We start from the raw sequence: 20210 nt of genomic DNA on the forward strand, positions 1-20210 counted from the left end.
ACATTGTCATTAAGTTAGGGCCCTCGTTAATGTTTAACATTGTCATTAAGTTAGGACCCTCGTTAATGTTTAACATTGTCATTAAGTTAGGACCCTCGTTAATGTTTAACATTGTCATTAAGTTAGGACCCTCGTTAATGTTTAACATTGTCATTAAGTTAGGACCCTCGTTAATGTTTGTATGTACATAGTCGGTGACCTAATTAAGTGCCTGGATGTTTGGGTGACAATATAAGGTGCTTCTCAGTAAGTGTCAGTGGTTTATACACGACAGTTTGATGTATCAAATTAATTAGCATACAAGCTATCACATACTCGATGATGTCTATTCAATAAAAGCGGATTTATACACACTATTACAGTAAGTCTTCTTAGTGCCTTCGCAAAACTTTAGTAATTTGTTATAGTGCAAGTAGTTTGTAGTTAAGGCAGTGATTGGCTAATGACACTATAAAGTGGGGCAATGTCCTCCATGTTTAGGGTCTGTTGGATGTCACCTCTCTTGAGGCTTTTCTCCATTCAATATTAGCACTCTGAAGCTGAGTGCATGGGCATACAGTATTGTCAGATTCCGTTACAAAGTCTGGGAAGAGTTCTCAGCATTTACTTGCAGTGTGGCCATTGCATTACTAAACATGGATTCACAGTGTTCTCCCAAGATTTCACTAATTTATATATTGTCACCAGTGTACTTACCTCCCCTTGAAAGTAAGGGGCCTATACTCTACTTGCAGTTTTTTCTTTGTTTATACTTTACCAGTATAAAGAAGTACTGTACAGTATTTCAGTAGTTCAGTTTTTATTGCATGGCTTTCAGTTATTTTGACATTTCTTCATTCTGATATGAGTTGATTTAGTTTTTGGGAAGAACCCTACAGTGCCTTTCTGAGTTTAACTTGGGTACTACTGAACCTTAGCCCAACATACCAGGTCCTTGAGACCAATCCATGTCTGCCAGGAGCCAGAACCATAATCTGGGTCGGTCTTTGAGACAAAGGGGGAGCATAGGATCAGAATTCAACTACAAAACTGGGAAAGCCCACCAGAAAGCATAACAAATAGGCAACTGCTTGAAGGAAATTAACAGCAATAGGTAAACAAGGCAATGACCTATGCTGTGGTGTAAATATCCAGCCTGAGAAGTGCTTGAACACCACCAGATGACAGCCCAGGTCACCCGAGGTCTCGGGCAGCCTGCCGCCTTACTCTTACGCCTGGTGCCATCAGCCCAGGTTCTTGCAGTCCCTGGTGCACCCATCACCTGCTTCTGGCTATTCAGCTATGTGATGCTTTCTCTGTAAGGTTTGTTCTGCTGGGGAGCAGTACTTTGTTTATACAGTATTTATATTTCATGATTGTTTATGCCACCCAATCTGCATGTGCTTTAGCATTTAATTATGCCTCGACTGTAACCAGGGTTGCCTTCCCTAGGGTTGGCTTGCATTTCCCTATACGTATACCCAACAGAAATACATGGTTGCACTGAATTGTGGAGTTCCTGTTCTTTGAGCTGACTTCTGAAGTCACTTGCTTTGTTTCTGAGCAGCGTGTGAAATTTATTCTCCACTGTGGTTAGGGCCTGTTGATGTGGACAAATCTTATCATTTTATTAAAAAAATTCCTTCAGTCTGTGTGCTCATGCACATTAAGGAGTTTACTATTATCCTGATCCTTCTATAGGTGTTGGAGGCCTTACGCTTTCACCTACGAGGGGTAGTGAGGGCTCTCCAGACCCTCTCCAAGTGTGGCGTGCTTGGATCACGTACAGTACATAAATATCATGATCCATTGCTGCTTATTCCCTCCAGCCATAAGTGTTTGAACTTGGGGGTTGTTTGCTAAACCAAGGTACTTTCCCTGACTAAGGTTTACTGTCAGATATGTTTCTAGCCAGGTTGTTATGGCATCCCATCTGATTTTGTATAGACTTGACACAAGCATATTTGCCCTGCAGATTTTTTGGTTGTTGCATCTTCAGGTTTGTATATGGGGATACTTACTAGGTTTTTGTTTTTCGTTTGATTCCCAATGTCTCAACGACATTGCCTGAGGATCGTAGCAATTCTGTGGAGGTTAGTGTACCTGTAATATATAGACTGACTCCTCAGTAGCCTACCTTGCCTTGGCTGTATTGTTCTGGCATTGTTCTCTAGCATGTACCTAGAGAAGATGGAAGCATCATATAATTCTTCTTAAGTGGCAGTTATCATGAGATGATATCAGGGCTTAGTGTCCCCGCGGACCGGGTCGCGGAGACCGGGTCAGCCTCCAAAAAAAAAAAAAAGTAACAAGTTTTAACAAGTAACAAGTTTTTGTTACACACCTTTGGGTGTGTAACAAAAAGGCCTCCTTTTTTGTTACACACCCTCAGGAAGCAGCCTGTAGCAGCTGTCTAACTCCCAGGTATCTATTTACTGCTAGGTAACAGGAGCATCAGGGTGAAAGAAACTGCCCATTTGTCTCCGCCTCCACCGGGAATCAAACCCGGAACCTCATGACTACGAATCCGAAGTGCTGTCTGCTAAGCTGTCAGGCCCCTGTGTCACAAAGGTGCTTAGGAACACTAAGAAAGCCAGATTCAGAAAGGTGTTCCTGTGAAGCTATTAGGGATTTGGTTCTGGTTCATCTTCTTTTCAATAGAGGTCACTACAACTTTTAATTTGGCCAATCATAGTGCAAGTAACATTGTTCATGTTATCATCTTGTCAATCACATTGACGGTTCAGGTGGAAAACTGATCACATTCATTTTATATCACCTGATGTCTGTCAACAAAATCAGTTAACATATTCAACAAGAGGTTCATCTCACTTCTTGGTGTACCCAGTATATAGATAATTGATTTAGCTCTAAATTATGTTCTGGAATATAGTATACTTGTTGGTTGGCCAGTAAACTCCTGTGGAAGCCTTGTACAGTATATATATCTCCTGTGGTTGAAATATTGTTGGGATGGGGGGAGTCGCATTGAAGAACTAGTGGAGTGTTTGAAAGTGACATGTACATCAAGATGTTCCCATTTATCAGTGTATACACACACAGTTCACTTATTCCTGGATTATGCTGTAGAAAAAGTATACTTGGTTGTTGGTTAGTGATTGTCAGTTGGTCATTTGCACAGAAGAATAACAACATTCTGGAGCGAGAGACTTGGAAGGAAGTGCAGAATAGAACCAATGAAGAGTCTACCAGTCTCCGTGGTGTAGTGGTAAGACATTTGCCTGGCGTTCCGCGAGCGTTTTGTCATGGGTTCGTATCCTGGCCGGGGAGGATTTACTGGGAGCAAATCCTTAACTGTATCCTCTGTTTAACTCAACAGTAAAATGAGTACTTGGTTGTAAAAACGGTTCTTCAAGGTGGGGATCGTATTCCAGGGACCTGTCCGAAACGCTACGCGTACTAGTGGCTGTACAAGAATGTAACAACTCTTCTATATATCTCAAAAAAAAGAAAAAGAAAAAAAGAGTAGAGGTGTCATGGACACAGAGAACACTGTGTAGACATCAGAGGTCCACAGCTGTTCAATACCCCTCCCAGCAAGCATTAGAAGTACAGTATTGCTGAAACAAAGGTGGATGTATTCAAGAGGCACTTTGATAAGTCCTTACAAGAAGTGCCGAGCCAACCAGGCTGTAGTGGATATGTGGGCTGTCGGGCTGCTCCAAGCAACAGCCTGTTGGACCAAGTTATTACAAGTTGCGCCTGGCCTTAGGCAGGGCTTGAGGAGTGGATGAACTCCCAGAACCCTCTCCAGGTATGCTCCAGGTAGTGAGCTGCCACGGCCTTTAGTAACTTATCGTGCAGTTCGTAGGCCTTGCGTTCGATAATAAACAAGTAAAGATGAAAGTATTGGTGATATCCAATATAATAAGGAAGTATTTAGAGGTTTTAATATGGTAAGGGAAGGTCATGTTTAACTATTAAAACTTAATTATATTATTCAAGAACAACCTGTGTATTAGAAATATTTTATTTTCCATTGTTTTTAAATTAATACTGTAAAATCATTTTTAATACCTGGTGGTTAATTCTTCTATAACTTTCTTCATAAATAGTTGTACTTTTATAACTGACATACAGTACATTGTAGTTATAGCACTAAGCATGTATATACCTGCATGTTCAAAAATGTATATGATATGCTGAGTACGTATCTCTCGTGTGTTGCAGGTTATGATCAATCAGTTTGTTATGGCCGCGGGAGCTACCAGAGAACAAGCAAGACAGTTGTTACAGTCTGCACATTGGCAGTTTGAGGTATGTTATGCATTGACTCTGCTTTGTGCTCTTTACTCCTCCATCACCATATTTTGTTCCAAGAATGTAGCCTTTGTTGTTTTTGTTGACCTTGAATATAGTAATTTAATGAACAAATCCACAAAGGCCGTGACGAGGGTTCGAACCTACGTCCGAGAGAATCCCAGACGTCCGAGAGAATCCCAGACGTCCGAGAGAATTCCAGTCGATTAATCGACTTGTGGCCCACGGCCCTTGTGGATTTGTTCTTTTGATGTATCACGCTGTTGTGATTTCTGTGTGTAATAGGCATTTAATGTTTTCATTTTGCCTGCTTTTGATCCTTTTGGCTACTTCTTACAATGCTATGCATGTTTCTCATAGATCACATGTGAAAATATTGTGTTGAACGTAGTGTGTCAGGAAATGATGTGTCACCTAGCCAAGTTGGGAACCGCATTTTCCCAGAATAATACATACACAGTGCTCCATCCAACCCTTTGAGACTGGGGCGTGGATGGTCGTATTCTCTACATGTACAATACCACATACAGCATTTTGTCAAGAGTATTTGATCTAATTTTGGAATGCACATTAACAAAAAAATGTATGTTTAGAACATCATTGTACAGTACTATGTTCAGATATATGAATGTATTCACCTAGTTGTGTTTGCAGGGGTTGAGCTTTGCTCTTTCGGCCCGCCTCTCAACTGTCAGTCAACTGTCTATTAACTACTATTTTTTTCTCTCTCCACACCACACACACACACCTCAGGAAGCAGCCCGTGACAGCTGACTAACTCCCAGGTACCTATTTACTGCTAGGTAACAGGGGCATTCAGGGTGAAAGAAACTTTTTCCACTTGTTTCTGCCTGGTGCGGGAATGGAACCCGCGCCACAGAATTACGAGTGCTGCGCGCTATCCACCAGGCTACCAGGCCCCCATTAATGTTAATGTTATCAGTATTAAACATTAACAGTGATGAAAAAATTTACTACACTTCTGTAATGTTTAAATAATTGTGATAATAATTAATAGTGATAATTGTTAATACAGTATTGTACTTAGTATGTAATATTACCTTAATATCCAGCGTAGTAGTGATATTATATGTTAGTACTAAAAGCTAGTTCTTTTAATTTAACTGCCAATTTCTGGTACAGTACGTGTTGAGAGGTGTAGCAGTATGCTGAGTAAAGCATACAATGTCAGTATTAATGATTAAAGTAATTGACTTTAGAATTTATTGTTTCCCAATGATAAATACTGTAACACACTTGAAGAAAGATTTCTGTCTCGTATCATTACACAAGTAGTGGATATAAAGTCTAAGATAATTAGCATTGATGTACAGTTCTAAGATAAATAGCATTGATGTACAGTCCTAAGATAAATAGCATTGATGTGCAGTCCTAAGATAAATAGCATTGCCATAGTGTCGTTGACAAATTGCATCTAGGATAAATAATACTGGCATTCAGTTCTAAGAAATAAATAAAATTGACTTACAGTTCTTAGGAAAATACAATATGCAATATTTTTATCTATACACTGAGATGCTCTTCCTCTGCTGTAAGGGTTTGCCACATTCTGTAAATAAAAATTTTCTCCAGAGTTTCAGCTTATGACCCAAAAAATGTCGTAGATGTCGTGGGATTTATATTTAAGGGCTCTAGCTTTAGCGGCAATGTATTTTCTGTGGGGGGGGGGGAGCCCGTTCGGCTCCCCGGAGCTTACTAGGCTGGTATGCTGATGTCAGGCTTTGGCATCAGTCATGTGTATGGAGTTCTGTGGGCCTACCGGGGACCACGAGCCAGAACCGGGCCCCCTCAGAGAGGCAAGGGGAGCAATGGCCCATAGAAACCCCCATGTAGTTGGAAGCATTCTATGTCTGCCATCGACCGGGTCAGACACCCAGAAAGGAATGCATCCCAAAGCAAACCAATATTCTGGTGAAAATATTGCTACCAATAGCCGAACAAGTGGATAGAACTCCCCCAAAAGAAATGAGCAAACGAGCATGATGTCACATGTCACCGTGCCGCTGTCTGCGCAGCTCCCCCCAACTTGGGAGAGAAAAGGGGAAGCCCCAGACCCCTCGCACCGGCTATCCACCCATCAGTTCTCAGGCTGATGCTAGAGCCGGAGGTCGTGTGCTTGGCTCCAGCGTTTCCAGCACTGTGCTTTGAGTGTGGTGGCTGTCTTCCAGGCGTGCAAGAGCCAGGAGTTATTTTACAGTACTCCGGCTGCATGTGCCTAGTGTTCTTGTCCCAAGGTGTCCTGTAAGTACTGCTCTTGGAGCTTGGGGTTCCCTTCCACAAGTTCCTCGGGGTCTGCCTCTGCTAGGCAGTATCACTGCTCGGTTTTTGGCTGCCCTTTGGGTGCTTAGGGGTTTTATCTTCCTGGTTTACCTTAGGGGTAAGAGGCAGCTTGCACTGGTGGGGCGCAGGGTACTGCGCAGCTTGTTTTCACCACTTACAGCGGCCGGCTCTGTTTCTTGGGGTACGTAGTCCTCTTGCAGGGTTTTATTTTACTTTTTGTTTTTGCCTTGTAGGGGGGCGGGGTCTGCCTTGCTTCGCCCATTTTTTTGGTGCCTGACCTGTGCACGGTTCTCCTCTGGTGGTGCCCCCTGCCAGGTCCCCGTGAGTGTACACGTCCCGGGGGTTCAGGTTTAGACAGTTGTTTGGTAGTTTTGGGCGGCGGTTAGCAGTACCCGGCCTGGGATTACCTGGGCGTGAGCTTCCATTAAGCGCTCAGGACCCTGGGAATCCCTTGGGGGCGCGTGGGTCCGATGGATGTGTCGCCGGAGTCCCCCCTCGCTTCGTGCGAGTTCTAGGGTTGTTCGGTCCCCTTGACTCAGGGTGACCCTCACCATTTTTGCCTCCATCATGCTGCCTGTTGGGTCGGTGATACCTTCAACCCGGAGTCATGCAAGTTCTGTTGCTTGCTCGTGACTCAGTTTACCCAATCTCAAGATGATGTTCTATATGTACGGGCAGTGCAGGCATTGCATGCTCAGTTTAGGTTGTTGCAACGCGCTCAGTTGGTTACTCACCTGGATGCTCCGAGGCTGCCCTGTTTTGCTTATAGGGACCCTGACTTGGGGGTGGGGTCGCCTCGACCTTGGTTCACCTTTGCACACCTTCGTCCTTCCTATACTGTGGTGCATCCTGGTTTCCCCCCATCCCCCTGCTTCCGGCCCCAAAGCATCTGAGGGTTTCGGAGTCGGGGCAGGGTTTAGATGGTCTTGAGTCTCGGGCAGTCTCGGGGGATCCCCCTTCTGGTGTGGTGACAGAGGCATTCGAATCCACTCTCCCTACCAAAGCCTCTGGGTCTGACCGGTGGACCCCCTTCTATTCGGCTTTCTCGGCTGCACCGGCTTTTTCTTTAGTGGCTGGTGCTCTTGGGGATGACTCGGCCCCGGGTCCCGAGGAGGGGGATCTTAGGGCTGGGGAGGGGCTGACTTGGGGGCCTTGGGCCCCGCTAGACCTAGCCGGAGTTTTTCTACTCTCGGAGCGGGGCTTATTGTTACAAGGAGTGGGGTTCTCTTTCCCCACCCCCCTCTGCGTACGAGTTGGATTTGGCGTCTGCCCCTCCCTGGGTTCGGTTCTGTGTTCACTCGGGTGCGTCGGTTCTGTCTTTCCGGATGTTTTCGGTTTCCCGCATCCAACCGTCTGCGGTGCGGGCAGCCATGGCGTCTTACCTCCTGCGTGACCCGGATTACGCCTCGGTGATGGATCTGTCATCTTTGAGGTTTGGGAATTTGTTCTCTTCCTGGGTCCGTTACGAGGTTCCGGAGTCGTCCTGGCTGGCGGACTGTCCTATTTTTGCTTTGGAGGCTTGGCAATCTTTCTGTCGTTCCCCGCACGCTCTCAACGGTGGTTCAGGTTTTCCTGGGGGGTAACCTTTAGCACCTCAAGAGTGTTTGTTTGCTCCTGCCCTTCCCCGGGATGTTGGTGTGCTGCAGCGCCATGTGCAGGTTCCCTCCCTTTCGGGTGCGCAGGTGACTGAGGACTTGCGTGCCCGTGGCCTCTTGACTTCGGCATTGCGCTTCTTTTCCCTCCTGGAGCGGTCTTCGGACTTGGGGAGGATGTGGGGGCGCTCGGGGCCATTCCAGGGTCCAGTGCCTTCGGCTTGGCGACGTGCGTGTCGTCTGTCTCGTTGAAGCTGTTTGCGTCGATCTTGTGGGATACAGTTTCCCTGTTCTACGCTTCCCGGCTTGCTTGTCGGCAGGTGGTGCTTGCCTCCTCCTTGGAATCGGCATGGGCCCTGGCTCTTACGATGTCTTTACCTTTTTGTTCTTTGCTTTTTGCTCCTTTGGCCGTGGCACAGTATATTCAGGCTGCTTCGGCTAGTTGCCGTCCAGTGCTGGACGTGTTGGTTCTCCAGGGGTCCCATTGGGGGCCTCTCCGGTGAGGTCGTGCCAGGGCTCGGGGTTCCATTCATCGTGGTAAGCCACTGGTGCCATTTTCGGGTTCGGCTCTGCCTTCGGACCCGCCTTCGTCTGGTTGGCGCGGTGCTCGCTCTGTGCGAGGTTCTGGGTCTCGTAAGGGGTGCCGGCACTTTCGCGGTTCGCCCCATTGATGGGGCGATGGGGGGGAGGCTTGTGCTGTTCGCTCACATTTAGTCTCACAATTTGTGGGCATTTCGGGTCATTTCCTTCGGCCTGCAGTGGCGTTGGGTGGCCCTTCCTCCTTCGGGGGGTTCAGGGCTGGCGGGGCAGACCTCTTCTCCTGCGCTCCGTTGAGTTGTCTTGGAGTGGGTTCACTTGGGCGTCATCGAAACGACGTCATCCCTCAGATGGGTTTCCCATCTGAGGGAAACGGGAATGTGTTTCGAAACAGGAATGTGCAGACCTGAGGTTCATTCTGGACTTGTCCCGTCTGAACCCCTGGGTTCATTGCCCCTCCTTTTCGATGACTACGCTATCTCAAGTTCGGCTCTTGTTTTAACCGGGTTCTTGGATGGTGTCCCTGGACCTCCGGGATGCTTATTGGCACTTCCCGATTCATCCAGGGTTCAGGGACTGGCTCGGTTTTGGTGTGGGGCGTCAAAGTTACTGCTTTCGTTGTCTCCCGTTCGGGTTGAATCAGGCACCTCGTGTGTTCACACGCCTTACGCGGGTCGTCGCAGGTCGTCGCGGTTAGTCTGCGTCTGTTAGGTGTTCAGGTGTTGGCCTACCTCAACGACTGGCTGGTTTGGGCTCCCAGCCGGTCCAGTTGTGTAAACATTGGTTGATGATGTTGTAGAATGATTAGGTTGTGGGCAGGAGTTGGAGTACCAAACGTCCACTGCTTTTCCTTAGTTTATTATAAATATATATATATATCTTCTACACGGGCCAGGAGCTAGCTAGAGTGTGTAAGGTCCGTTGCCCAGGGCTGTCTCTGAAGGTCTGAGGCTGCAGGCGAGGCGCAGAGCTACATTCAAATCTGCTGACAACGTTGTTGATACCTATTAAGTTGTTTAGCTTAGCGCCGGCCATCATAAGAGGGTATTGGGGTCACCCCATGTGTATGGCGCCTAACTGGCATCCAACAGTTGTCTGCAACCAGGGATTTGGTGCTTTCCCAGCTCGCTGGGTTCGGGTTCTTGGTGAACTAGAGGAAGCCCCATCTGGTTTCTTCCCAGGTTCGGTCATGGCTAGGTCATGTGTGGGACTCTTGGACCGCTTCCTTGTCTCTTCCTCCAGAACCTCTCCTCTGGCTGCGGTCCAGCTGGAGCCTGTTTCTGGGGGGCTCCCGGGTCACTCAGCGGTTGCTCGAAGGGTTTGTGCAGGAGCCTGAACTTCGCGATGATGGTCTACCCGCCGGGTCGGGTTTGGCTTCGTCGGCTGTTCTGGTTCCTTCGGGGACGTCCCTTCCACCTTTCTTGCGATCGCTGGGTTCGAACCCCAGGGGCTTTGCGTCGGCTGCTGCGTTACAGGCTTCCTCTTCAGGTTTTTCAGGGTTCAGTGCCTTGGCGCCTGCCCGAGCCATCGCTCAATGTGTTCATGGACTCTTCTTCTCTCGGCTGGGGCTTTGTGACCAGTGCACACCAGGCCAGCCAGAGGCGTGGGGGGGTCCGTCCTTCCGTCGAGCCCACAGCACAGTGCGGGAGTTCGCAGCAGTGTGGTTTGCGTTTCGGAGGGTTCGGGTCGGCCGAGGATTGACGATCTGGCTCCTTTCGGACTGCTTCCCGGTGGTTCATTGCCTGAACTGAGAGGATTCGATGTGGTCCTTGGCTCTTTGGCGCTGGTCGCTTCGGGTGACTCGTCTGCTGAGTTCTCGGGGGTTTGGCTCTCCTGGCTGTTCATGTGCGGGAGTGTCCAACGTCTTGGTCGATGGCCTGTCTCGTTTCGTTCCCCTCTCCACGGAATGGACGGTCGACGCCGACTCCTTCCGTTGGCTTTGCCAGATGTTTGGGCGCCCCAAGGTGGACCTCTTCTCGTTGGCGTGGTCGCGGCACTTACCCCAATATGTGGCACCTTTCCCCGATTGCGAGGCTATCGGGGGTCGATACCTTTCAGCAGGATTTTCGAGGTGGGGGTTCCTGTACCTCTTTTCCCCCAGGTCAGCTATTGCTCCAGGTCCTGATTCCCTTGGGGACCTACCAGGGAAGAGTAGTCTTCATGGCCCTGTGGTGGTCGGCCCAGCCGTGGTTTCAGGTGCTGCATGTCCGGTGTCCGAACCCAGAGGTTTTCCCGTGGCTCCGCCTCTTCCAACAGATCAGCCTAGTGCGTCACGTGGCTGGTTTGATCTTCTCCTCGAATCTTCGTGTATGATCTTTTTCACTCTGCTTTATCATCATCTCTATGGTGATCAGGTGGCTTCTTTGTTGGTGTCCCACCTGCGGGCTTCGTCTCGGCAGCAGTATGAAGTCTCCTGGCAGTCCTTCCAGTACTTTTTACGTCTTCGTCGTTATGCTTCGCTTTCCGTTCGGATGATGTTGTCCTTTCTTGGTTGCTCATGGACTGTCACCTTTTGCCTAACACTGTTGCCTCGTATCGTGCGGAACTGGCGGAGACACTTCAGCTTGCTTTCGATATTGATGTTACTTCTGCACCGTTTCGCAAGCTGTCTCGTGCATTGTTTCACCTTCGGCCTGCTCATGTACCACCCGAGCCTCCTGGTCTTTGGACAGAGTGCTCTCTTTTCTTTCTTCTCCTTGGTTTGTTGTGGCCCCTTTGGTTCCGGATTGTTTCTCCAAGGTTTTTTTTTCTATTGGCATTGGCCTCTGGGGGTCGGGTTGGTAGCTTTATGCTCTCCTCCAGCGCAAGGGTTTCTGCTCCTTCGGTCTTCGTTATGGTTTTGTTCGTTTGCTGCCATATCCTTCTTATCTGCCGAAGAATGAGACTGCTGCTTTCCGGAGGGGTCCCTGGGTTGTTGATGCTTAGTTGTTGATGCTTGGTTGGTCAGGCAAGGGGTGCATCATGTTTTGTGTCCGGTTGCAGCTCTTTGCCGTTGTTTGTGCGCCATGGCTTCTGTGTCCGGGGATGCGCTCTGGGTTGATCCGATTTCCCTTCTTTCCTGTTCGCGGGTGTGGGTCTCCCAGGTCATCCACAGAGTTATTAAGGCTAGCCAGCCTGCGGTCTATCCCTGTGCCCATGACGTTCGTAAGTTCGCTACTCTTGCTACCTTCTTTGGCAACACATCCTGGGCTGACATTCGGACACAGGACTTTTGGCAGTCGAACAGGGTCCTGGCTGCTCGTTACCTAGTGAACGTCCCTGGGCCTTGTCGGACCTGTGTCGTTTTGGGTCGGCGGTTGCAGCAAGTTGCCTCGACCTAGAGTTGAGGAGTGAGCAGCAACTGCCTCCCGGGTAAGTCCCTATGTTTTTCCTCTGTGGGTAGTTAGCTCCGGGGAGCCGACGGGGGTCCCCTCAGAAAACCAGCGTTGAATGTAATGAAACGCCATTTTCTGGGCGAGACCCGGAGGCTTCTTAGCATCCCTCCCTCCCTCCAGTCGGCAGTTTTTCGCGTGTTTTGACATCCTGCCTCGGAACTGATGGGTGGATAGCTGGCGTGGGGGGTCTGGGGCTCCCCCTTCCACCTCCCGGGAAAAGGGGGGAAGCTGTGCACACAGCGGCGCAGCGAAGTGTGACGTCATACTCGTTTACTAGTTTCTTTTTGGGGAGTTCTATCCCCTTGTTTGGCTTTAGGTAGCAATTTTCACCAGAATAGGGGTTTGTTTTGGGACGCTAACCTTTCTGGGTGTCTGACCCGATCGATGGCAGACATAGAATGCTTCCAACCACACGGGGGTTTCTATAGGCCATTGCTCCCCTTGCCTCTCTGAGGGGGCCAGGTTCTGGCTCGTGGTCTCCGGTAGGCCCACAGAACTCCATACACATGACTGATGCCAAAGTCTGACATTAGCATATCAACCTAGTAAGCTCCGGGGAGATTCCGGGTCTCACCCAGAAAATGGCGTTTCATTACATTCAACGCTGGTGTTTTGTTCCTAGCAGAGGGTATGGTCAGAGTTTTTGAAAGTCTTCCAACACACATACAACATCTTCAGTTTATATAACATTAGAACACTTCTAGAGATCACAAATTCTAGGGACCCCCCCCCCCCCCCTGGGGCCATATTGGAACCTACACAACACACATTTTCTGACGGGCCCCGTGCCATAGTGGTGATGCTACAATAATGAATGTTGTGTGTGAAGTGTGGATGTACACTGAATGTTGCCATGTTGTGGACTACAACACAGGACACTAGTGCCACTAGTAAAGCCTGGGACTATCACAGACTGCAGCTAGTGCCACTAGTAAAGCCTGGGACTATCAGAGACAGCAGCTAGTGCCACTAGTAAAGCCAGGGACTATCAGAGACTGCAGCTAGTGCCACTAGTAAAGCCTGGGACTATCACAGACTGCAGCTAGTGCCACTAGTAAAGCCTGGGACTATCAGAGACAGCAGCTAGTGGGACTAGTAAAGCCTGGGACTATCACAGACAGCAGCTAGTGCCACTAGTAAAGCCTGGGACTATCAGAGACTGCAGCTAGTGCCACTAGTAAAGCCTGGGACTATCAGAGACAGCAGCTAGTGCCACTAGTAAAGCCTGGGACTATCAGAGACAGCAGCTAGTGCCACTAGTAAAGCCTGGGACTATCAGAGACAGCAGCTAGTGCCACTAGTAAAGCCTGGGACTATCAGAGACAGCAGCTAGTGCCACTAGTAAAGCCTGGGACAATCAGAGACAGCAGCTAGTGGGACTAGTAAAGCCTGGGACTATCAGAGACTGCAGCTAGTGGGACTAGTAAAGCCTGGGACTATCACAGACAGCAGCTAGTGCCACTAGTAAAGCCTGGGACTATCAGAGACAGCAGCTAGTGGGACTAGTAAAGCCTGGGACTATCACAGACAGCAGCTAGTGCCACTAGTAAAGCCTGGGACTATCAGAGACAGCAGCTAGTGCCACTAGTAAAGCCTGGGACTATCAGAGACAGCAGCTAGTGCCACTAGTAAAGCCTGGGACTATCAGAGACAGCAGCTAGTGCCACTAGTAAAGCCTGGGACTATCAGAGACTGCAGCTAGTGCCACTAGTAAAGCCTGGGACTATCAGAGACTGCAGCTAGTGCCACTAGTAAAGCCTGGGACTATCAGAGACTGCAGCTAGTGGGACTAGTAAAGCCTGGGACTATCAGAGACTGCAGCTAGTGGGACTAGTAAAGCCTGGGACTATCAGAGACTGCAGCTAGTGCCACTAGTAAAGCCTGGGACTATCAGAGACTGCAGCTAGTGCCACTAGTAAAGCCTGGGACTAAAGTATAACTGTTTACCTGCAGAGAGAGAGAGAGAGAGAGAGAGAGAGAGAGCGAGAGCGCGCGCGCGCTCTACAAGTGTACAAGGCTCTAGCCCTGACGCATCTACAGTATCCCCCAGTACCACTACACACCATAAAGAAAACTAAGATGCAAAAGCTGCAACCCGTGCAAAATAGGGCGCCAAGGAGAGCAACAAAACACCGTCCACTATATGATCAGACAATCCAGGAGCTCCAGGAACTCCTGAACACACAGCCACTAACATCAGACACCAAGCCATCACGGTGTGGAACCAACCTGTCCTCCTACATAGAACGTCGCTTTTCGCCCGTAGGCGTTACCTAAGGTCAAAAATTGTCGTACTTGAAAATGGAAGCGGTTCGCGAAAGGGACGTACTGTCCCGTTTTCTGTTTTGGGTCCTCTGGTAGGTTAGGAGAGACCACTTTAAATTGGCCGTTGTCTTGACGCTGGGAAATCTTAGGAGGACGGGCTGGGGGAACACCTTTGTCATGTTGGAAGACCCAGTGTTAGATTACTCCAAGATGAGACGCCCCACTCCCACAGCTGGTGGGCCAAGATGAGACGCCCCGCTCCCACAGCTGGTGGCCCAAGATGAGACGCCCCACTCGCACAGCTGGTGGGCCAAGATGAGACGCCCCACTCCCACAGCTGGTGGCCTAAGATGAGACGCCCCGCTCCTACAGCTGGTGGCCCAAGATGAGACGCCCCACTCCTACAGCTGGTGGCCCAAGATGAGACGCCCCACTCCCACAGCTGGTGGCCCAAGATGAGACGCCCCGCTCCCACAGCTGGTGGCCCAAGATGAGACGCCCCGCTCCCACAGCTGGTGGCCCAAGATGAAACGCCCCACTCCCACAGCTGGTGGCCCAAGATGAGACGCCCCACTCCCACAGCTGGTGGGCCAAGATGAGACGCCCCACTCCCAGAGCTGGTGGCCCAAGATGAGACGCCCCGCTCCCACAGCTGGTGGCCCAAGATGAGACGCCCCACTCCCACAGCTGGTGGGCCAAGATGAGACGCCCCACTCCCACAGCTGGTGGCCCAAGATGAGACGCCCCACTCCCACATCTGGTGGCCCAAGATGAGACGTCCCACTCCCAGAGCTGGTGGCCCAAGATGAGACGCCCCACTCTCACAGCTGGTGGCTCAAGATGAGACGCCCCGCTCCCACAGCTGGTGGCCCAAGATGAGACGCCCCACTTCCACAGCTGGTGGGCCAAGATGAGACGCCCCACTCCCACAGCTGGTGGCCCAAGATGAGACGCCCCACTCCCACATCTGGTGGCCCAAGATGAGACGTCCCACTCCCAGAGCTGGTGGCCCAAGATGAGACGCCCCACTCCCACAGCTGGTGGCTCAAGATGAGACGCCCCGCTCCCACAGCTGGTGGCCCAAGATGAGACGTCCCACTCCCAGAGCTGGTGGCCCAAGATGAGACGCCCCACTCCCACAGCTGGTGGCCCAAGATGAGACGTCCCACTCCCAGAGCTGGTGGCCCAAGATGAGACGCCCCACTCTCACAGCTGGTGGCTCAAGATGAGACGCCCCACTCCCACAGCTGGTGGCCCAAGATGAGACGCCCCACTCCCACAGCTGGTGGCCCAAGATGAGACGCCCCGCTCCCACAGCTGGTGGCCCAAGATGAGACGCCCCACTCCCACAGCTGGTGGCCCAAGATGAGACGCCCCGCTCCCACAGCTGGTGGCCCAAGATGAGACACCCCGCTCCTACAGCTGGTGGCCCAAGATGAGACGCCCCACTCCTACAGCTGGTGGCCCAAGATGAGACGCCCCACTCCTACAGCTGGTGGCCCAAGATGAGACGCCCCGTTCCCACAGCTGGTGGCCCAAGATGAGACGCCCCACTCCCACAGCTGGTGGCCCAAGATGAGACGCCCCGCTCCCACAGCTGGTGGCCCAAGATGAGACGCCCCGCTCCTACAGCTGGTGGCCCAAGATGAGACGCCCCACTCCCACAGCTGGTGGCCCAAGATGAGACGCCCCACTCCCACAGCTGGTGGCCCAAGATGAGACGCCCCGCTCCCACAGCTGGTGGCCCAAGATGAGACGCCCCGCTCCCACAGCTGGTGGCCCAAGATGAGACGCCCCGCTCCCACAGCTGGTGGCCCAAGATGAGACGCCCCGCTCCCACAGCTGGTGGCCCAAGATGAGACGCCCCGCTCCCACAGCTGGTGGCCCCAGAGCCTCGATCTACCCGATAGAAAGTAAGCCCCAACATATATAATTCCCAGATGAAATACTGAACAGAAACCCCTCCCCTTTTATATAAAATAATAATAATAAATATGGTGAAGCAACATCAAAACGTGTACAAAAGCATGTGAGTGTGCATATGAAAGTTACATGAATGTGTGTGTATGAATGTTCCATATGTACATAACGATGTATATATGCAGAAATACACGTGAAGAGCCTCGAATGCCTTGCCACGAGAGAGCAATCTTGGCTTAGCTGCCAACACACCCACACATCGTGCCAGCAAGGCGGACAGCCCGCCTTCTATCTTAACTCATACTATACTTCCCAGTTCGTAACTTTTCCCTTTACCTGTGCCTCTTCATCCTCTGCTAACCCTCCCGCCCGCCAAAAAAGACAGTGGGGTTAATGTGTGACCCGAGGCGTAGTGAGCACAGTTAATGACTCAGAAACACTGTGGTGAGGCTGCCACAGTCTCTACAGTGTTCACCCATATACTTACCGCTGCCTTAACTCACGGATGACTCAGATATCACTCGATGACAAGGGCAGAGTGCACTTGGTTGGTCTCTGTGAGTACCTCGTGGTCTCTCTCATGTCTTACCTTAATACTTATATTTAACGTGATTACCGTATAATTACAAACATGTTTCCCAGTGTATGCGGGTTACTCCCACACACACAGTATTGGAAACTATTCACAGAGTATTCCCAGTGTGCCTGGGACTACTCATAGGTTCGAATCCTCATCACGGCCCCTCCGGATTCTCTCATTAATATCATGTATCTTGATTACAAACAAGCTTCGCCATACTCCGTAGACGTTAATGAAGTCACGGGGAGAAGGGTGTGGAGCCTCTAAGCTTCCACTTGTAAAAGTAGCGTTGCCGGGACACCCTTTGAGGGTGTGGGCGCGCGCAGGCGTCGCGCTCTCTCTCCCTCGGCTCCAAGATCACGGCGTTGTTGTTGACCTGATGGGCTTCCCCCTGGCACTCCCACGCTGCTGCTGCTGCTGCCCGCTTCCTGCTGCTGCTGCTGCCCGCTTCCTGCTGCTGCTGCTGCCCGCTTCCTGCTGCTGCTGCTGCCCGCTTCCTGCTGCTGCTGCTGCCCGCTTCCTGCTGCTGCTGCTGCCCGCTTCCTGCTGCTGCTGCTGCCCGCTTCCTGCTGCTGCTGCTGCTGCCCGCTTCCTGCTGCTGCTGCTGCCCGCTTCCTGCTGCTGCTGCTGCCCGCTTCCTGCTGCTGCTGCTGCTGCCCGCTTCCTGCTGCTGCTGCCCGCTTCCTGCTGCTGCTGCTGCTGCCCGCTTCCTGCTGCTGCTGCTGCTGCCCGCTTCCTGCTGCTGCTGCCCGCTTCCTGCTGCTGCTGCTGCTGCCCGCTTCCTGCTGCTGCTGCTGCCCGCTTCCTGCTGCTGCTGCCCGCTTCCTGCTGCTGCTGCTGCCCGCTTCCTGCTGCTGCTGCCCGCTGCTGCTGCCCGCTTCCTGCTGCTGCTGCCCGCTTCCTGCTGCTGCCCGCTTCCTGCTGCTGCCCGCTTCCTGCTGCTGCTGCTGCCCGCTTCCTGCTGCTGCTGCTGCCCGCTTCCTGCTGCTGCTGGCGGCGTGTGTCTCGGCGCCGCTGACGCACGCACTGCCCCATGGACGCCCCTACAACCATAGCCCGCCAGGAAAGAGGAATAACAAATGTTGTGGCCCACACGGGCTTGATTCATCCACTTAGGTTAACTGTCCTCTGCAGGAAAGGTTTCTCCCATGGCTGTAGGGTAATGGTGAGTGACTCTCAACAGTGTTGTTTACTGGGGAAGTACACGGGCCATAACCCTAGACTATGGTTATGTGGTAGTCACTGACCACTGTTGTCACTAGAGTGTCACAGCTTCCCTGGAAACACAAACCGAAACTGTCTCTATTTTCCGCTTGTTACAACTTGAAATAAAGTTGTTATATCTTGGCTTAACGTGTTTATGACGTATTAGAACGTTGTTACAACTTGCTATATTGGTTGTTATAACTGGTTAGGAGGTGCTAAAACTTGCTCGAACGTTGCACCAACGTCGTAGTTTCGGTGTGTGTTTGGTGGGTTCCCAGTCCTGGCCTCTGGTCCCTTGTTGTTGTGTTAGTTTCAGCCGCTTGCAGCCGACATTACTCTTACCTTCTATGGCACGATTTGACTCAGTTTTGTACGTCCTCCATCTTGTACCTACCAGTGAAGTGTGACGTTCTTTGTAGGAGGAGAGCAGGTCGCTGCCGGAGAGTGCGGTGACACACACTTTTAGTACACAAGTTCTGGCCAGCCTTAGTGACCTAACCATCAGGCTAAACACACACCACATATATACTACCCTACATATAGTACGGTACATATACTACACATCCCGTGCAACCCGCGCTCTCTCTCTCTCATGTCCCATTCTTGTTGACATAATGGACCACCAATACGTTACAACAAGTACGCCGTAATAACAATTACAGCATCGTAATATCGACGATTTCTACGCATCAGCCACGATAGCTTAGATGGGCGGTCTGGACGCGTTACTCTCTGTTTGAGGGTTAGACAAAAAGCCTCGGCTCTTTGGTTAGGTAGTGTCAGATCCTGGGAAGAGGGTTGGTTGATCAGTGCTCCGGAAAGCCGCCAGCGGTGAAACAGTGCTGCATATTTGGTGAGACGCCCCTGAAGCGTGCCCCCCGCCCCCCCCCCCTCCCTCAGTGAACCTGTCTGCCCCCTCCGCCCCCCCCCCCCTCAGTGAACCTGTCTGCCCCCTCCGCCCCCCCCCCCCTCAGTGAACCTGTCTGCCTACGCCCCTCCGCTCCATTGTTGTTGACCACACAGCTGGCTCAGTGCGCACGCGGAAACACTGTTTTGCCGCGCACACTTCACTGTATCACGTGATGTTTGCGACACGTGTTGTCCGCGCGGCTAATACCACGTGTCTTGGGGGTTTAGTGCCGCTGGTGACGGGAGAATGTTGAGAGGCGGTAAAGAGGTTTGAACGGCTCGTTCATATAACCTGTTTGAATGAATGAGTCATTCAAAGTGACTCGTTCATTCACACTGGTGCCCCCCCCCACACTGTATCAAGGCCACTCGCAACACCACATCCACACTTCTCATCCACCACTAGCCGTATTTAGGCCTTTCATCCGCTGCTACATGCAAGCCTGTCATCCACCACCACATGCAAGCCTGTCATCCATCACCACATGCAAGCCTGTCATCCACCACCGCATGCAAGCCTGTCATCCACCACCACATGCAAGCCTGTCATCCACCACCACACACAGGCCTGTCATCCATCACCACACGCAAGCCTGTCATCCATCACCACATGCAAGCCTGTCATCCATCACCACATGCAAGCCTGTCATCCACCACCACATGCAAGCCTGTCATCCACCACCACCACACACAGGCCTGTCATCCACCACCACACACAGGCCTGTCACCCACCACAACACCCAGGCCTGTCACCCACCACCACACACAGGCCCGTCACCCATCACCACACACAGGCCTGTCATCCACCTCCAAGCTCTCCAAATGTACTCACTAGAAAGGAGACGAGAGAGATACCAAATAATATACACATGGAAGATACTGGAGGGCCAGGTCCCAAATCTACACAGTAAAATAACAACGTACTGGAGTGAACGATATGGAAGAAAATGCAAGATTGAACCAATGAAGAGCAGAGGTGCCATAGGCACAATCAGAGAACACTGCATAAACATCAGAGGTCCGCTGTTGTTCAACGTCCTCCCAGCGACTATAAGAAATATTGCCGGAACAACCAGAATCTTCCAGAGGAAATTAGATTGTTTCCTCTAAGGAGTGCCGGACCAACCGGGCTGTGATGGTATGAGGGCCTGCGGGCCGCTCCAAGCAACAGTCTGGTAGACCAAACTCTCACAAGTCAATGGGGAGTAGAAGAACTCCCAGAACCCCATCAACCAGGTATATGTGGGCCTGCGGGCCGCGCCAAGC

General features: G+C 51.1%; 1 protein-coding gene across 7 annotated transcripts in view; it reads left to right on the top strand.

The window, feature by feature from the left end:
* The window catches only part of LOC123771608 (UBA-like domain-containing protein 2-B), a 136860-nt gene that overhangs the window by 477 nt on the left and 116173 nt on the right, over positions 1 to 20210 (top strand). For all 7 annotated transcript variants that reach the window (XR_011224713.1, XR_011224714.1, XR_011224715.1 and 4 more), the window contains exon 2: positions 4171 to 4257. Coding sequence is in view for 2 of the 7 variants with exons in the window: in XM_069313438.1 (XP_069169539.1) it covers positions 4171 to 4257 (87 nt within the window). In the remaining 5 variants the exon portion in view is untranslated. The remainder of the gene's footprint in view (positions 1 to 4170; positions 4258 to 20210) is intronic.

The sequence above is a fragment of the Procambarus clarkii genome, chromosome 75, assembly GCF_040958095.1.
Source record: "Procambarus clarkii isolate CNS0578487 chromosome 75, FALCON_Pclarkii_2.0, whole genome shotgun sequence".
In the NCBI taxonomy this organism is placed as follows: Eukaryota; Metazoa; Arthropoda; class Malacostraca; order Decapoda; family Cambaridae; genus Procambarus; species Procambarus clarkii.